This window comes from Stigmatopora nigra, chromosome 22 (genome assembly GCF_051989575.1).
Source record: "Stigmatopora nigra isolate UIUO_SnigA chromosome 22, RoL_Snig_1.1, whole genome shotgun sequence".
Taxonomy (NCBI): Eukaryota; Metazoa; Chordata; class Actinopteri; order Syngnathiformes; family Syngnathidae; genus Stigmatopora; species Stigmatopora nigra.
The window spans coordinates 3,401,473-3,422,592 of record NC_135529.1 but is presented as its reverse complement, the minus strand read 5'-3'; the positions used below and the strand labels follow the sequence as shown (position 1 = coordinate 3,422,592).

At 42.1% G+C, this 21,120-nt stretch overlaps 2 protein-coding genes across 2 annotated transcripts in view; one reads left to right on the top strand and one right to left on the bottom strand.

Moving 5' to 3' along the window:
- Positions 1-167: 167 nt before the first annotated feature.
- Positions 168-1,775, bottom strand: LOC144215510 (small integral membrane protein 15). The gene is made up of 2 exons (XM_077744489.1): positions 1,622-1,775; positions 168-739 (listed from the first exon to the last, which is right to left on the bottom strand). The coding sequence occupies exon 2, from the start codon at positions 733-735 to the stop codon at positions 520-522; it is 216 nt and encodes a 71-aa protein (XP_077600615.1). The 5' UTR covers positions 736-739; positions 1,622-1,775; the 3' UTR covers positions 168-519.
- Positions 1,332-21,120, top strand: part of LOC144215509 (zinc finger SWIM domain-containing protein 6-like) — a 55,758-nt gene continuing 35,969 nt past the window's right edge. The window contains exons 1-2 of the mRNA XM_077744488.1: positions 1,332-1,568; positions 6,378-7,361. Coding sequence (XP_077600614.1) covers positions 6,743-7,361 — 619 coding nt within the window. The 5' untranslated portion in view covers positions 1,332-1,568; positions 6,378-6,742. The remainder of the gene's footprint in view (positions 1,569-6,377; positions 7,362-21,120) is intronic.

Here is a 21,120-nt window from a genome sequence, read left to right as displayed (position 1 = left end):
CATATTGTGAATTATTTCCCTGCACCGTATTGAAATATGGTATTTATATTTCTCAATATGATCTAATTTAAAAGATTATTCATGAAGGTCAAATCAGAACAGAGATTTGAACACGGAAAATAATGAAGTACATTTAAACCAAGAATCAAACTTAAAATATACAGGCCTTTTTATAGTAAACATGAAAACTTTATTGATGATTAAAGCTGTTAGGTACAGAAGGTATGCTTCATTTGATATCAATTCAAGAAAACAATGTTAAGAAGGGAATGCAATTTGTTAAAAATGCACTGTGTAATTGGGAGAAGAAAAAAAACCTGAATATAAAAATGTCACACAGACACTTGCTGTAGCAAGTCCGACGGGGATTTCAGTCTCGGCACTTTTGGACGGATAGGGTCATGCTTTCGCCCATCCCCGCCTTAGAGGGTCTGTGCTGGTAGTAAAGGCAACAGCAGAGGCACCACTTGGGCCTCTGTCCTTTTTTTTTTCCTCCCATGTGACCATTTGGCCATCTTTTTAGCTCCGCTTGGCTTTGGCCAGGTTTTCCTGCCGCCGCTGCTTCTTCTTCTGCTCCTTGTCTCGAGCCTCGATCATCTTGGCCAGTTTCCACGACAACAACGCGCAGGCGATGAAGAGGGGCGTGAGCGCCAGCAACACCGTAGTAAGGAAGCCATAGGGGTCCTTGGCGGCCCACTCCACGATGTACTGTGCCCAGGCTCGGATGTCAATCATTGTTCTGGGAAGAGAGAATCTAGTTTTTAGGAAGGTGAGGCTATAAATGAACACTTGGGGGAGGGGTTCCTAAAGTAAAGTCAGTTATAACAAAATTAGAGAACCGAGGTGGCAAATATGATCGTTGTTCTAATGTGATTGTTGTTTTGATTTATTTAGTACATAATTTTTCTCATTTTGGTGAGCTCATTGCCTGCCAATAGTGGTGATAGTCAGGTAGAGTTACTATAAAAGTGTAAAATCAGTTTAACAATTTGCAACACATAAACTAAGAAAGCACAAGAACAGAATCCCTGCTCTCAAAACATTTTCATGAATTCACATTTTAACTCATTGTCTGCCAATGACGGCGATAAACGTCCAAACTCTCCAAGTCCAAATGGATTGGACCTTTATCACCGTCAGTGGCACGGAAACACGATCGATCTAGCCCTCCCAGATTTGATGTTTATCGCTATCAAAGGCAGTGAGAGAGTTAGAATAGACATGCCATAACACAAATTGAGCAAATAGAGACGTAATTAACGTGTAGTCGTCGATACGTGTGAGTAAAATGAGCGTCACATCTTCAGAAGAACTACTATTGTGATGCGCGCTATTTGGTCATCATTGAAAACGAGCAAAAGTAGATCCACGTCCTTAAAAATGTAGCACGAATCGTTTCTACTTATCTGTCGTTAGTAATGCACGTGAAGTTTGGAGGGCTCCGTAGGGATCTAAACGACATTTCTCAACCGGATTAGCTTCAAGCAGCTAACCTGTACCCTGTTAGAGTTGGATTAAAACCAGAAGCCCCAAAAACAACATTTTGCCACAAATGTGGATTTTAAAAGGTAAGTTGTGAACGATCACTCCAAAAGACGTGACAGATGAAATAAAAACTAACCTGTGTGCGAGGAGGTGTTTGTATATATCGATCCCGTTTCTCTTTCCGCTGTCAAAGCTGGTTCGGAAGTGATGTATTTTTCATGTTTAGGTGGGACTTGTAGTTTTTTTTACGATGGAGAACCTTTAACCGTTTTATATTACTAGAATGGTCGATTATTTAGGCCCCTCACTTTGACAACGATCGACGTGCAATTCATTCAAACTGTACTGGCTTTACATGCTCGTGTATAAAAGCCATTGACGGTGTTAGACGTCCAATCAATTCTAAATGGGGACTGGACAGTCAAATTGATTGGACATCTAGCCCTGTCAATGGCACCCAGTGAGATAAGGAGCGTTGACTGGTACACATGAAGTTTCTGTTTTATAATTTAATATTTATGAGAAGATTTGGTTAGTTAAAATGAAGTATCAGATTTTGTTAACGACATTTGCTTTACAAATATCTTTTAAAGAATGTGTTGCTCTAATCACCTCATTGTGGAGCTATTTCAGAATGCTTCCTGTACAAAAAAATCCAGTCTGTCATTGCTACTAAATATTCCAGGGGTTACTGTCAGCTGTATTAAAAGAAAGTGGAAATGTTTGAGAATTACATCAATTCCGCCACTACGTGGTAGGCCATGTTAAAGTGATGGACCAAGATCAGAGGATACTGAGGCACGTAATCTGATGAGGTTGCCAAATTTCTGCCGTCAACCAAACAGGCTTCCAAAGTTGATATGCCCTTCACATTATCATGAAATGTGTAAAGAGAGCTTCATGGAATGGCTTCAATTGCGAAGCAGCTGCACCCAAGCCATACATCACTATGTGAAATGCAAAACAACCAGATGCAGTAGTATAAAGTACACCTCCATTGGGCTCTAGAGCAGTGGAGAAAAAAGTTCTCTGGAGTGACAAACTATGCTTCTCTATCTGGAAATCTGATCGACAGTCTGAGTTTTGCCGTTGCCATGAGAACGATATTTGTCTGTATTATGCCAAATGTGAAGTCTGGTGGAGGGGGGGATTATGGTGTGGGATTGTTTTTAGGGAGCCGGGCCACGCCCCTTAGTTCCAGTACAAGGGACTGCTGAACACTTTAGCATGCCAAGACATTTTGGACAATGCCGTGCTCCTAACTGTGTGGGAACAGTTTCGAGTTGGCCCCGTCCTTTTATAACATGACTCTACATTGGGAAAGGTTTATAAAGACAATGGAGGACAAAGTCTGGTGAGCATGAACTTGAATCCCAAGTCCTGACCTCGACCCCATAGTATAGAACACATGAGATGAATTACAGACTGAGAACTAGGCCTTCTTGATCAACATCAAGTTATTGGAGTTGAAATTTTTTATCGTAGCTGCAAAGAGTAGATTAACTCCATGGATTAGGAATGTGATGTCAATTCAGTTAAATGCAATTCTCAAGCAGTGTGCCCTTTGATCGGTTGGCAACTTCTCCAGGGTGTAACTCTCCTCCTGCCCATAGTAAGCTGGGATAGATTTCAGCACCCTCAATACCCTTGTGTGATATAAGCAGTATGGAAAATGAATGTTTTTTTGCTTTTTTTTCCCCTGCAGGTTTTTGTTAGTTTTTCTCAAATGCTAAAACATCAGGCCACATCACCCCATCCACATCACAGGCTATATTCTCCTTTGCCAGGCACCGCAGGAAATAAGCCCTAGAATGGCAAATCCATGCTTGGAAGGCCTCCACTGGGATGTCAACACATGCCAGCTCTTTTGCCCTTAGCAGCCTCTGTGGTGTATGGTTGTCTGTCAAAAACTTTCCATCCCTACGATGAGAAGAACTCTTCGATAGGGTTCGAGAAAGGGGAGTTGAGTGTCAGGCGGATGTTTAGAAAGTCATTACTGCTGGTGGTGAACCACTCTGTGATCTGGCTTGCTGTTTGGAAGCGGCCATTGTCCCAAATCATCACATAAATGGGATGTGCAAGCCCGGAATGGTGTTGTTAGATCTGAGGACAGCATTATGGTGGATGAGCCTTTCAAGTCCTTCTGAACTCATGAAAGCACAGAGAGTAATATTGGCCAATAACCTCAATAATGACATTGTAATTGATCAACACAGTATGTCCACCAACTTCACAGTGAACATGGATGTATGCTACCCGGCACATAATAAAAACATGGTGTTTGTGTCCTGCAACATTGCGCTCAATTGGAAACTCATTGACCAGTTTCAGCCCAATTTTTGGTGCTGGAGAACTCAGTCAATTTGGCCAAGCTGACATCATCAATGTTCTTAAAGTTGACATAATTGGAAACCATATCCACAATTAGGGTTCATTGTCCCACCTAAATATAAAATTATGGTGCGATTTTGTCTTGTCCTTCCTCATGGGCCATCTAATTTTCATCGTCCTCCTCTGCTTCATGATTGGTCTTCTCCTATTCCTCTTCTGGTTTAAAATCTTTGTTGTTCCAACCATGTTCCTCCATGGCAAGCTCTTCTCTCTCCATTGTCTTGGGTTCCTCTTCCCCTGATTCTACCTTCATCCATTGTGTTTGCTTGGAATCTTGAGGAAATTGTGCACTCTGAGCCTGCTTTTTAATGTGTGTTCGTATCATTAGCAACAAGTGTCTTTAATTTTCTGTCCTTATGTTTAACAAATGAAGCCAGGTGTGCTCTTTGTGTTGGAAGTTTTGCTGACTGTGGAAAGTGTTTTGCATTGCATGAGCTTTAATTTGAGTGCATTTCAGCATTTTATTCCTGAGCAGCCAATCTATATATTCATGTACTATACCTCAAAATCTCAATAGGTGCACAAAAACGTGCATTAAGTTGTCTTTTCACAAATTTGACACTATTTGTCCTGTATTCATTTTGAAATCATAACATTAGAAGTTGAACACTCGTCAGATGGATTTCTTTGCTTAAGTCTTAACATTCCTTGGAGTCATTTAGTCAGCCAGTCATCTGTGCACGTCTTGTGATGTTCTCACATCGTCACAAAGGTTACATAGCATGTCTATGTATACTTACAGCCGACGAAATATGCATGCATTTTAAGCAATAATGGCTTATCTTGTAGCCAGACAAGAGCAAAAGGATATTGAGTAACTTTTGGTATCGTGATATTGTGACACCTCCACCTGTTTTTTTTAATGTTTATTTTAGATGAGCAGTCATTAGTCGAGTTATAGAGAAGCAGAAAAATGTATGAGTGCTGTTCTTTTAGGACTCACACTGTGAAACTCATGTAAGCTTGTTAAGAAAAATCATTTTCTGAAAACATACGACACCTGGCTTTTATTTGGGGAAAAAAATGTGATTACCAGTAAATTTTCTGTTTGAACAATCTCGCAAATTATAATGCAATAACTCCTGTCCGCAAGAAGAAAAGGAGCCAAAAAGTCTCCGTTGGCCCTCTGAGAAAGATGACTGAAATAACAAAGCAGGACCTGCTGGCTTTGTGAACTTCCTGTGGGGAAGTATTGAAACCAAATCAGGTTAGGTCACATCTGCTGGCTCCATACGGCACGGCTTGCTTTCAACGTGGTTCAAAGGGCAGCCTTTTAGTCCCCCTTGCAAGAGTCACAACAGGGGCAGCTGGAAACATGTTGCTAGCATATTTTATTTACAACCATACTTTTGGCTACATTTTATAGACAATTAAGGAGCATGCTGGCAAACTTGTGACCATTTTTCTTAAATCCTTTTAATTAATACGGTAGATTCTCAGCATCTCTTTATTGCTGGGGAGCCTGGGGGCGGGCGGTGGAACCGCAAGCTCACACCCGCAGAGGCACGGCAACACTTTCTTGTCGCAAAGGAGCTATAGGAACACACACAGGAAGGTGGGCACGTTAAATAACTGTATACCACCATTTTGTATCCATCCACCTCCGTGACATTTAATGACTGTTAAGAGAGTGTAATCATGTGGCCAGACACAGAGAAAGAGCAGATATTTTGAGCTGCAGGAAAATAACTTTTGCAAAGACTGGCTCCAATAAATACAGTGTTATAAAAAAGATTGGGCGCCCCTGATAGTTTACAAGATGTTTTTTTCATAAATCGTTGGTTGTATGGATCAGCAGTTTTAGTTAAATATATCTCATAGCAGACAATATTTTACAAGTGAAAGAAAAAGTTAGCTCCAGGACATCCACGATCCTCGTGAGGATAAGCGGCATGGATAATGAATGAATGAATGTGTTTAGATGTATTTGTATGTATGCGCAGACGTATGTTGATTAAAACTTATTTAGTACATATGTTGACAAATAATATTTATTATGTTGACTATTTATATATTTATTATGTATTCATCATTATTTATTGATTATTTATCTGTTCAAGTGTTTGTCTGATGTTGTTATTTGTGAACTTTCGCACTTATTTATGTTGTCGAGTACTTCTGTTGACTATTTTATAATTCTTAGTCATTGTTATTTATTGATTACTTATTTGTTTGTTGTCGTTGTTATTGTCCACTTTGCGGTGAAGCTTTAAATATCATTATACTTTTGTATTGACAATAAAAGCATTCAATTCAACCAGGCCAAAATGTTGCCTTAGGCTTAGTCCATGTGTCCTGATTGGACGTCTTGCACCGTCAATGGTACTGAAAGATGAATATTGTATAAATGCCATGCAACGAGATCAAATAAATCTCAAGTCCACTATTGAAGACCAAAATTGCATAGCCCACCACTAAATGCTGATGTCCATTTATTTGGAAACCTCACTTATTTATATCTGCTGTCTTTTGTGTGTGTGTGTGTGTATGTTTTTTTTTAGGAAGTCAACTTTTGGGGTTGAGCGAGGCCTCGACAAACAAGTGTCATGTTATTCCTGCAACTCCGGCTCTACTGGAGAAGCAAAAAATGAAAGGGGAGGAAAGAAGTGGGCTTTCTCGCCCCCTTTTGTCCCGCTAGGAGCCGCCGAGGCCGCTTCTGGATTAAGCCCCCGCCTTTAAACTCCCAAGAAGAAGGCAAAACTTCAAAAGGCCCCCAACGGCCGTCGGGGCCCCGCCCTCACGCGCCCCGACGGTTTTTACAAAGGATTTGCCGACGTTCGGGAATTCCGCCTCCGCTTCCTTTTATAGCAGAACCCCCCTTCAAGCCCCCTTGACACAAGCCACGCCCACTAGACACAAAGGCTGGATGACAACATCTAGGCCACGCCTACATAACCATATAAGGCTCGCCTTTCCATGTAGGGCGAACAATCGGCGTGAGAGTGTCCTTCTCTCTTCCTTATCCGGTTTATATGATCGAAGAGACTCGGCGAGGCAGGTCGGAAGCGGTGCGAACATGGCCGAGCGAGTCCAGCAGCCTCCAGCCAAGCGGCTCTGCTGCCGGCCCGGCTACAATCCGGCTTGTAGGCAGCGGGCTGGAGGAGTCCTGTGTGGCAGCGGCGGCGTCGGCGGCAGCGGCGGAGCAGGAGCTGGCGGCTGCGGCGGCTCGGGATCCGGCACGGGGCAGAACGGCAAAGCGCAGAACCCGGAGTCGTTGCTCGACATCGCGGCTCGCCGAGTGGCCGAGAAGTGGCCCTTCCAACGGGTGGAGGAGCGCTTCGAGCGGATCCCGGAACCCGTCCAGCGTCGGATCGTATACTGGTCGTTCCCGAGGAGCGAGAAGGAGATCTGCATGTACTCGTCGTTCAACGCCGGGGCCGAAGAGAGTGGAACTAGCGGGGACAATAACGACGAGACCCAGCTGCCGTTCCTGCGAGGTGTCACTCTGCTGGAGGGAGGCTGGGTGGACAACGTCCTGCAAGTCGGTGAGTGCCACGCTCTCCCCCCATTCCCAAATGCTTGTGTAAACAATGCCGGGTATTTCCACGTAATAGTAGCCCACTTCTCCTCAGCCCCAAGCGCGCCCCCCAACCCCGCCCCCGCCCCCCGAACGCGCTCCACTCCCCATTGCAATCTTATATAGCACTTTGTTCCTATTTTTTTCTGCCATTGTAGCTCTTTTCTTCAGCCAGCAGCAGCCGTCTCAAAGACAAAACCCCCTTTATCTTTTCAAAGGCTAAATAGACGATATTTAGAAAAGAAGGGTGGGAGGGCTGAGGCTCTTTAAAGCCACAGTGCTTCTATTTTGGTTGCCAAACACCATTTCTTTCTCTCTCTCTTTCTCTCACGCGCTCTGTCAATGCCAGGACGTATGTGGCTCCTGGATGCAAATGATTCACCTAGTTTTATTACGAGGGAGTGGGGAATGTGGGCTAAGCAGCCTCCTTTCTTTCTCCTTTTTTCTTCTTCTTCTTCCTTCTTCCTTCTTCTTCTTCACTCATCCTATTTCATCCAGTGCGTTTGGACTCGGAGCTGTCAATCCCACTCCACACCCTTGGAAGCCGTTCAGGATTCTAATCCCATTACCCTCCCCTGGTTCATCTGATTCTGAACGCATCACTCAAACAAGATTTTATGCATGATCTTCCTCCTCCACCACCACCTCCTCCTCCTCGTCCTCCTCCTCCTTTTCCTTCTCTTCGGCTTGCTATGCCTCCAAATAATGTGTGCGTGGAGATGGCTGGAGCTCTTGTGGGTTTGGAGAATGTGCAGTGCACAATAGTAGCCATGGAACAGGCACACAGGCAGCCAGCTCTCCAGTCACTCATCTCTTCTCCTAAGCCACTCTTGTGTGTAAATGGCCTGTTTACCAGATTCCCCACTATTCAACTCATATGGGACACTCATGGGATTCACATTCTGGGACTCATTTGCCTATTGAATTAAGGATAAATTATTTCTTATTAGTTACCAGAAACCATGCCGCAACAATGGTTACCGCCTCTGCTTCATTGTTGTGAAGTTCTGGTTTGATTATCAAACTTTGGATGTTCTATAATATAACAACTTAATTTTGGTAACATTATGATGCCCTCCTATATTCTCGTAATATTGTTTATTTTTTTTTCAGTAATCTGTTTTTGGGTAATCCTGTGACTTTAACAATCTGGTAATTTACCCATATGACTGTATTCTTCTAATATTACGACATTTTTCTCATGTTACAAGGAAATACTTCATTTTTCTAATATTACTACATTCATTGTTACAACATTATTCTTGGATCCTATTTTTTTGGTGTTTACACACAGTCTCGTTTTCATTTTGACTGCCACATGATCCATTTTTACACTGCAAAGAATATTATAAACAATAAGGTTTGATTGCTCTTGCTGAGACATATTTCCCCAACAAGAAGTAGCCAATCAAATATGTATTCTCATTCACGTGATTTAGCTGCCGAGGCGGAACGGAACCATCACCTCAACATTCGGTTAACAAAAGGCCAAATGTAATTACAAGAAAAGACTGCTTATATTGATTATTTCAGTATAAAAATAATGATGCAGTGAGGTGTAAAAGCTTCCACAGATATTAAAAGATGCCACCTGACTCCTCTTGTAACTTGACAATGACTGCAAGAGATGTCCAATCCATTTGAACTGGGAAGGCTGTCCGCAAATACATTTCTTGTCATTTCTACTACTGAAAAACAAATTTTAATTCACAACACGAGGATGAAAAGAAGCTTAACCATTGACTGCCAGTCCTCCCATTTCAAATGTTTTAAATGGATTGGACGTCTATTGTTGTTGTTGGCATCCAATGAGTTAAATTGGTTGCCTAGTCATGTCTATCTCACGGTGAATGGTAATATCGAAAGTGATGGTGTTTACATTTTTTAGCAGGCTTTGTCTCGATGCTCTCACATTTCAAACGCTCCAAAACAGATTAGGTTAATTAAAAAAGTCTCAAAATTGCCCCCAGTTATAGATGCGAATGGCTTTTCGTCATGCACACTGTATTATATGTGCACATTGGGTTTATGCTAATGCCTGCTTAAAGTCATATGGGGTACACTATTTTATCAGTAACTGTAATGAGAACATGTGCGTGGGATTCTCTTCTGACTGCACAGTGACCCCAGAATATCTTTTCACTGCATATGTCTTCTATTCATGTGATCTGGGTTTAAATCTTTGTTTTCCCGACTCCTGCTTACTCAGCCATAAATAGGAAAAGCACCAAAAAACTCGATTGATGGATAGTTGTGTCTCACCCAAACTTTCAAAAATGCATCTCATACTGCCCTATACCACTTTTTACTGGATGATATATTATTATTATGGTTGGAAATCCAGCGTTTGAGTCATATTTCCTGCATTAAATAGACAAATAATGAAATAATTGATCATTACCTTTCCTGCTATTTGACCAAGGACACAAATCCTGTTTGTTTGATAAAAATAGTTAAATCGAGTGTCAATAGAGATTTAAGTATCGTTCATTCATCTTCCATACCGGCCATCCTCAAAAGGGTTTGCGGGGGTTGCTGGAACTCAACTGTCTTTGGGCAAAAGGCAAACTACACCCTAGAGTGGATGCCAGTCAATTGCAGGGCATGAATCTAATGATCACATCACTGATACCCATCTCAAAATCTTCTCAATTCTGGTTTCTACTCTAATCTGTGTGATTGGCGCCTTTTGGCCGGATTTGAAATCATCCACCAAGTACAGTTTGTTCTCGAATGCTTCAAGACATGGGTCATCCTCATCAAATTCTGGACATTCTGAAATGTCCTCGACAATCAATTAATTGTATAATTGTTTTCTATGCCTGTCCTTTGTCTGGTTTGTGTGTGTGTGTGTCTGAGAGAAAGAGGGAGACCGGGGCTGGCGATCTGCGCATGTGTTTGTGTCCTCGTCTGCACGGGCTGTCAGTCTCATCCGCTCACAACAGAGGCGAGGATGACAGGCGAGCACACAGCAGGAGAACGACGACGTGTTATGCTGATTGCAATTTTCGCTCCAGTTTTTTTCTCTCTTTTGCAGTGGGAGGGGAAGCGCAGTTTGGTTGGTTGAAGAAAAGAAATAAAGCCAAGGAGGAGGGTAAAAATGATAAATAAAAGATGCAATCTACTCCAGGGGACAGGCAGCCACTGGAGGATGAGGGCTTAAAAGCAGGGCAGCATGGGGTAGAGAAAGAGAGAGGGGGAGTGGTGGAGGAGGCTGTCAGCCACATCACACAGCACATGTATTGGCCCATCACACACATATATGTATACAGTGGCCTGGAAAAAAAGTGTTCAGTCTGTGTGTGTGCGAGTGTGTATGTGTGCTGTCTTAGGAATGGGATTCATTGTTGATGATGAAAGACAGTAGCGCAATAGAATAGAAGCTGAGGTTATTGTGCGCGTGTGTGTGGGAGGGAGGGGTAGGCTAATATACTTGAATGAATCTGCTGTCGCCGTACTCCTCTCCTCCTCCATCTCCTCCCCCAGCCATAAAACTCTCCATATTTGCTCCCCTAAGGCCAACTACCAGCCCCCAGTCTCCTGTGATTATTTATCTTTTTCTCAAAGACATTAATCACACACTTTTTCCTCCCCCCGTTCCTCTCCATCCATCCTTTAGCATACATATATCAGCCTGCTGGAGGGATTGAATAGAAGAAGAAGAGGCTAGCAGTGGTGGGCCACTTTAGGGGGAGAGAAATAGACACGGTGATATCAGGAAAGCCCGAGGGTGGGTGGTTGGGCGACTATTGAAATGGTGGTTGCTGGAGAGAAGTAACGGATGGTGAGCAGCGAAGGGGAGCGAGTGAGATAGATAGCTCGCTCACTCCACCCTGTGCGAGCTCATCTGTTTCGATGCCAGCCCTCTTCGGATAAATATTCATACAAAAGCGTTAGCCGACGGTCCGGCGCTCTGTGCAGGCAGTGATGAATATGTCAGGTGGGCTACCTGTGCTCTTAAGAGTTTCTTCACATTTTCTTTGCTGGCTAAAAGCTCAGAAATTAGATATGAAACTGCACAAATCCAGAAGACTTAAATTATTAAACCAGAAACTGTCCTGTTTCCACTTTTATTATTATACTTTTACAGTGTCCCTCTGTCCGTTTGGGACACTGCTATATTGCAATTTTTTTGGGGACGGGCCATATTGTCTGCCACGGGAATCGTTGCTATGTGGTGGAAATCTGCTGTTCAACTTCAACTAGTTTTGAATGTCTACTTAATGTAATGCCTTTTAAGTGTAGGAAAGTGGAGATGGTAACCCATGCATTTTTCAGGTGTTTCATCACTGGCCACGTGGGCTGATGTCAGCCACGTCTTATGGTCCGTACAGTCACACACAAAAGTCGTTTGGTGCCTGACCTAAGCACATATTTACTAAAAAAAAAACTGACATGCACATTTTCTACACATTTTGTGTTTGAACATTTTGCTGTATGTTCAAATGTATTTATAATGTGTATTCAGCATTACCCTCACTGACTCCATTATTAATGGGTATCAATTTGCATGCACTGACGGTTTTAAGATCATCACTTAAACGAGCGGATGGCCTATACATTGAAACCTGGGAGCCGGCCCATGCCTTCTTGGTGCACCTATCGCTAACCAGAGTTCTCATTACAGTCTTCCAGGTCTTTTATGCTGGTCTGTTTTTAACAACGTTGTTGTTGTACGAATGTACATGGACAGAATGTCATTCCAGAATAGTTGAATCTTAGCACTTCAGTGCCCATTCCAAAGTGTTGCGAAAGAAACCATCTCTTCATAGCTTCCATTTCACGCACCTCGACAAACCTCCTGTCTCCATGTGTAACTGAACCCTAGCAGCATCGTTACGGCCGACAAGGAAGTCTAGCATAAGATGCCCCCGTCCTCTAATTATAGAAGTCTAATCCTATGGCTTTGGTGAGGCATGACAAAGCATGTTTCCACTTCATTACCCTCCTTCCTGTTTTTAGTCCTCCAGACTGGGTCAAGTTCATCCCCTCTTCTTTCATTCATCTACTGTCCTCCTCCTGCTGACCCCTCATGTCTGTATTTCTTCTTCACACCCCACCCCCTTCTGTCTGTCTCCAGGGCTTTATGCCTGGAGGTAACACACACAGACAGATGCACACACGACACCGTTTCCTCCTTACTATCCTGTTACCGTAATGTCCCCAAGGAGTGACAGACATAGTGATGCCAGGCATATGTCGCTCCCCGCAATGTCATTAGGCCGCCCGCTGCCTCTCTCCCTTGTTAGGCTAATTCCTCGCATGAAAAAAGGCGTGCCATTTTTATCACGTGGCTGGCCCAAATTTGAATGACAGGACACATTGTTGGAGTTTTTTTTTTTAATTTAAATTTCAAACTAAGACAAAAATGAAGTGCTCGTCTGGGGAATCTCACGTTATTGAATAAAGAAGAAAATATGACAGACAGGGCAGCATTGGTGCCCCTGTTTGAGTGTGAACGTCCTCCTGATCTGGTTCAATTCATTTCGTACGTGTGCTTGTTTGAGTCTGAACTCGTAACTTGAGTTAATTTGTTCATGCTCGGGAGATTTTTAATTAGGGTTCTGCGTCATTAACTGCTCTTCTTGGTTTTCTCTTTTGTATTGTGTCATGATGACAGACAGACCTGTGCAGTAACTGCCAGGTAGGGGATTCCCCTTTTCCTATTTTTATATATATATATGTATACATATACATGTGTATGTATGTATATATGTATATTTATTTATATATTTATATATATAATGTATGAGGTAATAATCTTGCACAACCACACTAGACATTGTCAGGCTAAGGTGGTCTTTTTTTGTGTAGTGAGTGCTTTGGAGTGTGGGTGGATCTCCATCTTGAATAATATTCATTGTACTTTTCTTCTTGTAGTCCTTTGTCGATGTTTTCTTCGTCTATTCCTAAGCCCGTCAAAAATGAGCCCACATGCACAGCACCCATGTGACAGTTTAACAAGATGCTGACACAATCTGATTCACAACTGTTTGGAAATGCCTCCGTCCCTATTTCTTGCAACTCTCATGAAGAAAGTATTTAACTTTTTTTTCTAAATGAAAGGGTGTTGAGTCATTTCTTGTCTTGTATGAGAGGTAAAGGTAAAAATCCTGGGAATTTGAAAATCCAATTTCTGTAGAAATTGTACTCTACGTCAAGGTACAAAAAGCTGACATTTCTGACTTTCTGTGGAATTAATTTAATTGGTGAATAGTTTTAATTAAGAAAAGTTCAGATTCATTTGTTGAGTTAAGAAACGAGGTAAGTAAATATATGTCATCATTGTTTAATATTAGATGTCCTGAAAGGTGTTGTGATGATGGTATGATTATATTACAATGCCTCCATTATTTACCTCAATACCAATACTGAAGTAAATTTGAGGCAAACCCAGGTGTTAAACTCAAAGCCCAGAAGCTATCCCTGTCCACCCTTATGTATGTATACATTTTATGGCCGGTGAAGGAAATAATTCAATTTCTTGCCTATGTCATAAACCTACAATGTGAGGCAATTATATTGGTTCGTAGTTATGATGGGCCTTCAAATGGAACCATAACTACTCTTTGTACAATGTGACCCACAACATAAATGAGTTTGACATCTCTGTCATAAAACATCGGTAAAAGGAGTTGGAACATAATAACAAACCAAGAAATGTGAAATTCTTTGTATTTGTAGTATGCATCCAATTTTTAAATTCTGGTCAGGGTCAGTTCAAAATATAATTTTGAGCAGTAGGAGTTATTAAATAAAACTATCTCATTCAATAAATATAATTCTTTGTTATGGTTGATCACTTTTTTTGTTGTTGGTGGTGGCAAATTGTTTCTAATGCATTTGAAATACTTTGAATCGGTGGGAATTGGCAGAATAAAAATAAATGCCTTTCAAGTTTTGCACAATAACCCTCTCACAGCCTCAGAGGTGAGCCAAAATCCCGGAATGCGGGTCTACCCCCGGCCGTTGTGACTAATCCTGGGTTTGTATCGTCATGGAAACATGGATGAGCCTGGAGCGAGTGTAAACATCTGGCTGTCCGTGAGGGACAGCAAGGGGGCAGCGGCTGCATTCATGTGAAAGACTGTCTTCAGGGGAAAAAAAAAACTTAAGCTTTCTCTCTCTCTCTTACTTGTTGTTTGTCTGATATTCAAAGTCCAAGACAGAAGTTCATGCTAGCATAGTATTGCACTATAGTGCGATACATACCTATTTTAGGTTATAAGAAATGTAGTTTTATCTGCAATGTTTGAATCCAGGAAGATATTCCCCCATAAATGCCAAAAGATTATTTAGTTCTAAACTTTAAGCATAAGTAAAATTTAGAACAAAATCTTAGAAGCTGCTGTATTATACTTCAGTATCCTCCTGTTTGGATCTATCAAAATTCTTGCTGCCATCAGTCTTAGCTTGTAAAACGAGCCTCATGCTGAGAAGTGAAAAAAAAATGAACATCACCATTCTCTGTTTTTGCCTTTTTACTAGCGCCTGAGTCTCAGTGGGCATTTGATTCCCAGGGATGCATTCATTACAGCTTGATCATATCATTTTTTTTTACTTTATGTAAGTGTGTGAGGGAAAAGAAGCTGTAACTGTACTGTGGAAAAGTGTGCAAATAGAGCAGTCTGGCGGTTATCCTCCATGAACCAGGATATAGCGTGATAACAAACTAGAGAGGCAAACAAACAGAATAATAGCAGTTCACAATTATCATTGTTTCGTTTCAGTTTTTTTCCCTTCTAATTTTGCTAGCATTTCAGCTTTGGCCGAGGTGTGTGCAAATTCGGATTTCATTATTATTGCATTGGTAAAAAAAATGCTTTGCAAAGTCTTGCAAAAATGTGTTTGTCATCTCAAATGGGAATTATTATTTTCAATGTCATCCTACAATTTCCTAATAATTCTGCTGGCTGTCTTTAAATGCTTATTCGCCTGAGTAAAAGTGTGTGTGTGTGTGTGTGTGTGTGTGTGTGTGTGTGTGTGTGTGTGTGTGTGCATGTCCAGATAGTGCTGAAATTAGAATCGCTGCAATATGCGTTGAGATTAAAAAAAAAAAAAAAACGCTGTCTGTCTGGAAAAGTATTAGAAACGAGCAAGTAGATGCACAAATGTTTCTCTTTGAAGCAGCCTCTTTTAAGTTCCTTGCACACCAGACAGTCCTTGTGTGTGTTTGTATCATAAACCCCTGACTTCAAGTGAATCAACCTTGCTTCCAAAAAAACACTCATCCCATCTTCCTCAGAGTTTTGTTTTCCACACCCAGTCCTGATTTTTCTATTCCTCAAGCCACGAGTGGATAGTCCTGCCATCAACTAAGTCCAAATGTCTCTGCCCTATTTCCAGTCTTTCCAGCCTACTGGTGCCAGCCCTCCTCCCCTCAATCTCAGTCTCCCTTGATTCCTCTTGCCAACATCACCCATTGCCATTTTCACCTTAAATCACCAAAGCCATCTTGGCTTCTGTACCACATTCAAGATGTAGCTTTTCAGATTACCCCTCACACAAACTCATTTTCAATCCAGCCATATCACACTGTGTGTGTGTCCTGTTGAAATAAACCAGCTAAAGTAATAAAACTCCTGCGTGAGTTCCTTCCCAGTTCCCCTCACCCGCCCCTTTTCCAACTCCACTTGTCTCCGCTCCCAGACTGTGGCAGCTCGCCGTGCGTCAGCTGCTAGACTCTGTCTAGGAATCCACTGGTTTTCCTCCTCCTCGTTCCATGCTCCTCCCCGAGAGGAAGGAGAGAGCTAGGCAGGCGGCAGGAAGGCCCTACTAAATTCACAATGACAGCGGCCTATTAAATGCTATTTTTTTCCTATTTCAGTTAATGACTTTTATTGCCACGCCGCCCTTCGATTGGGCAGTAATAACAAGGGAATGCAGCACTCAGCATTCTCCTATCTGATGGCCAGGTTTTTTCCCCCTTTTCGTTTTTTCATGTATTTGCATTGATGGGCTGCTGGAATAAGCGCAAATTAGTGCAGTTACTGCAATGGGATGTTCAATCCATGGTTGCTGTATGTTTTTGTTTTAAGGCTCGACTGTCTTTTAATTTGCACAAAAAAATCCCTGTTGGAATTTGTCCAACTGTCAGCCATCAGAGCACAGATAATGACTTAAGCTACATTTACACATTCACACATGCAAGTGTGAGCATCAGATTGTAATAACAATTATAAGAGGCTATAATTACAATAGCTGTTTATTGTCTGTCTACTGTCTATTGCACTTTCCATACGACGGAAAATAGAAACATTAACCACTAAAACACTTAACAACAAAAAGCTTTAAAAGACCAAAGAAAATGCTCCAACATCTTTAGACGTTTACTTGGGAATAACAATTAAATGTTAGTGTTAAATGGTGAAATACTTTCCTGTTACTTTGACCATAACTAGTTTTCTTTTAAAGAATTGTAACATGACATCATTGATTGAAGGTTGAGATACCGTACATCCATTCTAGGGGAGCAATAGTCTGAATATGACACTTGTATGGAAATTGGAGTCTTGATTACAAAGCAGTTTGTCCTGTTGGTGTTGTATAAACAGGAGTTTACCAGTCATTGTAAAGAGTTACCTAGGGACAATTTTGAGTGATCAATCAGCCTGCCATGCAGGTTTTGGGATGTGGGAGCAAACCGGAGTAGCCAGAGAAAACTCATGCACTCACGAGGAGAACAGGCAAACTCCACACAGGAAGGCTGGAACACACCAGGGATTGAACCGTCGATTTCAGATCTGGAGCAAGACTTGATAACTGATCTTCTTACTATGCCGCCCTATGTTTATCAAATGTGTCCAATATAAAACAAGTAGCAGACGTAGCACAACCAGAAAAAATCAAAATAAAACCCAAGAGCAGCTTTGAGAGAAGACTAAAATGACTTTGAAATCAATGTTTCTATTTGTTTAATAAATAAACTAGAATATCCTACGATAATGTGTCTCATTCAACGTGGGAAGGATGATAACACTGGCAGTGATATGTAATGACATATAATGATTCTATGTAGTGACTGATTGAGACCTTGGTGATGAAGTGCTGTCCACTATAGGGAAAATAGAATCCATGCCGTCTGTGTCCAGTAGCTCACTATGTCGCAGTCACATTTCTTACTTAACTCTGCTTGAGTTGTCCCTGGCACCGAAATCTGTACTCTCCATTGAACCATTGGTATTTGGGTTAATTTCAAAAAGACAAATACTTTTTGAACCATTCTACTAATTCTTGATCTTTTGGGATTTTCTATGAAATCACATCACATCAGAGATATAGTTACTAAAACACCTGGTAACTGCTTTAAATGGCATAAAAAACACATGTCTCCTTTAAGACTGAACAGAGGCTCTCTGTGCAGGTTGATCAACATCTGTTTCCTTGCCAGAAGCCAAACTGCTTCGCCTAAACCCAAAGGCGACAAACGATCCTCTCTTTCGCATGTGTATGTACATAACAAGTGTGTTTTTTTGCGTAAAGCGCCTAAAGTTACCCGCCGCTGTCCCACAACAATACCCTAAAGCCAAAGTGTGACTTTGCTCTAACAGTCGACCACTCGAAATGTTTATCTAAACGCAAAGGGCTCACCATGAGTGTTTACAGCGAGGCGAATACTAATAGGTGAGGCACGTAAATGATAAGCGGGTGGATGACATTCCCGTCTGTCTTCTTTCCCACGCTATCTCCATTCCGCTCCTGCACGCACGCACATGCTTCTTTCTTTTTTAAGGAGCTCGTGCTGGGGCGCCACTGCCTCGGCGCCTGAAAATAAACAACCACCAGCGATGAGGGCTTACCTGCCGCTGACCCCTGTCACGCAGGCGCAGGAGGAGATAGGGGTTGCTCTTTTTGTGGAGCTGTCCCAATTGACCTCATCACTTTACCCACTAAACCCCTTCTGAGGGATTTACTAAAGCCAAAGGGCATCGTGATCAGGCCCCCACACCTAGGGAGTGGCCAATTGCTCTACTTAGACTTAGCTGTAATTATTGTGTTCCAATAAAAGACCTATCTGGTCAGTTACATAGAAGAGAAGCAGTTTCTCTATATTATTGGCTCTTGTCTTCTTATTAGGAAAGGAAAACAGTGAAGAATCAGAGCCAGTTTTAGCGTAATAACTGAAGTTTATATACAGTGAAAGCCTGTTTGTTGTGAAGGATATAATTAACAACTGTCCTTAATAGGTAAAAATAGCAACAGCCTGAATTGGTGGCCAGCCAATCCCAGGGCATGAGGAGACAAACACCAATTCATGCTCACACGCATACCTAGGGGAAATTTAGAGATTATCATGCATGTTTTTGAATGTCGGAGGCAACCGGAGTACCCGGAGAAAACCATGCAGGCCTGAAGAGAACATGTAAACTCCATACAGGCACACCGACCTGGATTTGAACCCAGGACCCAGAACTCTGAGGCCGGCACGTTAATCACTCAGCCGCCGGGCTCCTCTTGACAAAAAGGTATGGCTCATGAATGGGAAATTTTCATAGGTGTGGTCAATCTGTTCCATTTTGTGAACTTGTGGTGGTAGGTATATTAAATAAAATGTCTTTAAAAGTAATTTTTATTGAGTACCAATCTAAACAACTCGGCGAGAAGACATTTTCAGCCACGATCGGCCCAAAACAGCATTGTGCACCAGGTGGAAGAAAGTGTTTTGCGTTTGTTTGTTTTTTACCCCTTCACACTTCTTGCCCAGCTACCTCCAGGACCCATGTGAGTTATGTGGGGAAGGCGTGGCATTGATGGTGTTGGTGTCGGGAGATCTTGAGCGCGCGAGATGCCTCTGGCTGCGCCTGGTGCAAGCGATGTTAGGCCGCTGTGGCATGCGGGATGTGAACTCTGTGGCAAGCCTCTGCTGAAAACGAGAGGGAGAGGCCGACCTGGTATGAGAGGGAGCCACTTGAATTGTTTCACTTCACGTTTCGTATTTATACCTTTGCCAGGATTTTGGGGGGTTAAAAGTGCCTTGATGTCTACGACACATACGCACATCAACTAGACTGATTCACTCCTCTGCCCTTAAGTCCCTTATTCAGTGGTCTGTATGCCACCTTGATTCTTAGCATATTTTTAATACTATATTCGTATTTAATTGCCATTGATTTTGCTGTTTAGTTATTTTATTTTAACCGTTTTTTTTTCAATTCAACTGTAACTTGTTCAACTTAATTATATAGTTTTAAGAAAACACTTTAAATGTTATGCAAACTGAATGTAATTGTCAGTCCTCACCGTATTGTATTTATTGTTGTGGTTTTGTGTGATTATGTAACCATGGCGTCATTGAAAAAGGAAGCTTGCTCTCAATTGACCTCTCTGAATAAATACAGTTGAAATGGAGTGAAGGAAATTAAACTGGAAACTAACAGACGTAGCCGCCTGAAGGTGTAGTGGTTCACTCCCCTGACTTCGGTGCAGGCGAGCGCGGGTTCAATTCCCACTGGTGGTGGTATGATGAGCGCAAATGGTTGTCTCTTAGTGCCCTATGACTGACGGCCAGTCCAGGGTGCACTAGTCTGCCTTTCGCCCGCAACCCTTACGAGGATTTGTGGTACGGAAGATGAACTAACGGAGACAGCTGAGCGTTAAAATGATTTTCAGATCCTGAATTTTGATTTCGCCAAATCGTGGCCTTGATTGATTAATATGCATGGCATACTTTTAGTCTCCTATGTTCCCATCTGTCTGGGGTCATTCTACATCAACATTCTGTTAATTATTGCCCTTGATAGTACCCCATCGTTTTCCTTCCTCTCCTTTTGCTCCTTCTCATTATCCCACGTGTCTTTTTTCCACCCTCTCCTTTTGATATGCTTTTAGACTACAATTTCTGCGCTTCTCAATTTTCCACCCGTTTCATTTCCCAAGCCGGGCAATAGAAACTCATATCTTATTTACACTGCCCCTATCTAGATACAGCATGTTTCTATAATGCTTCCTGTGTCCAAACCCCCAGTGGATGGCTTGCCTATATCCAGCTAGCCGGCCTCCCTATCGGCGTCTCTTTCCCAGTCAGAGCGAGTACGCGTCCCGACCTCGGGGCTATCTGCTGCTACATTTAGAAGCTGTGTTTACCAATGTCTGAAATTAGGAGGAACAGCGCTCGCCCTATTTGCTGTGATGTCGCTCTCTGGAGTTTTCCCGGCGATTCCTCCCCTTTATGTTTTACAGGCTTTGCACTGGCAAACAACATTTCTTCTTTAATGTTTGGTCCGTGCGCCTTGTGAACAAGCGTGTTCTTGGGCAGTTCAGATTCTGCTTGTGGGTGATTGAGGATTTGAATGGAATTTTTAGGGAAACGGTACAGACACTTCCATTAATAAACAAGACTGGATTTTCCTGTCACATTTGCATTGCTGCACAATGTGAACTGTAAAAAAAACGGGCTCGGCAAAACAATAGGTCGATTACTAGATCATTTAGAATTCCATCGATTGTGTTGAGGTGATTTTGGCAATTGAAGCTTCATCAGTTGCAGTACATTACTCACCCAAAAATACAGACCAGACCTGTATTACACCCCAGAATACCATTCTACTATTTCCACTCATTTAATTTACATTTCCAGTGCATCGGTCAAATCACACAATTCTGATTTTTGATTGATTAAGATATGCATCATGGAAGTGTGGCAAGAAAATGGAATGGAATCAAATGGCTGCAGATCTGAATACAGTCAGTCTATCAGTTTGCAGGCTACTACTGTTTAATATCAATGT

What these genes read in the sequence shown, in the direction of transcription:
- LOC144215510 (XM_077744489.1), bottom strand. Translation starts at nt 735, where the DNA reads ATGATTGACATCCGAGCCTGGGCACAGTACATCGTGGAGTGGGCCGCC.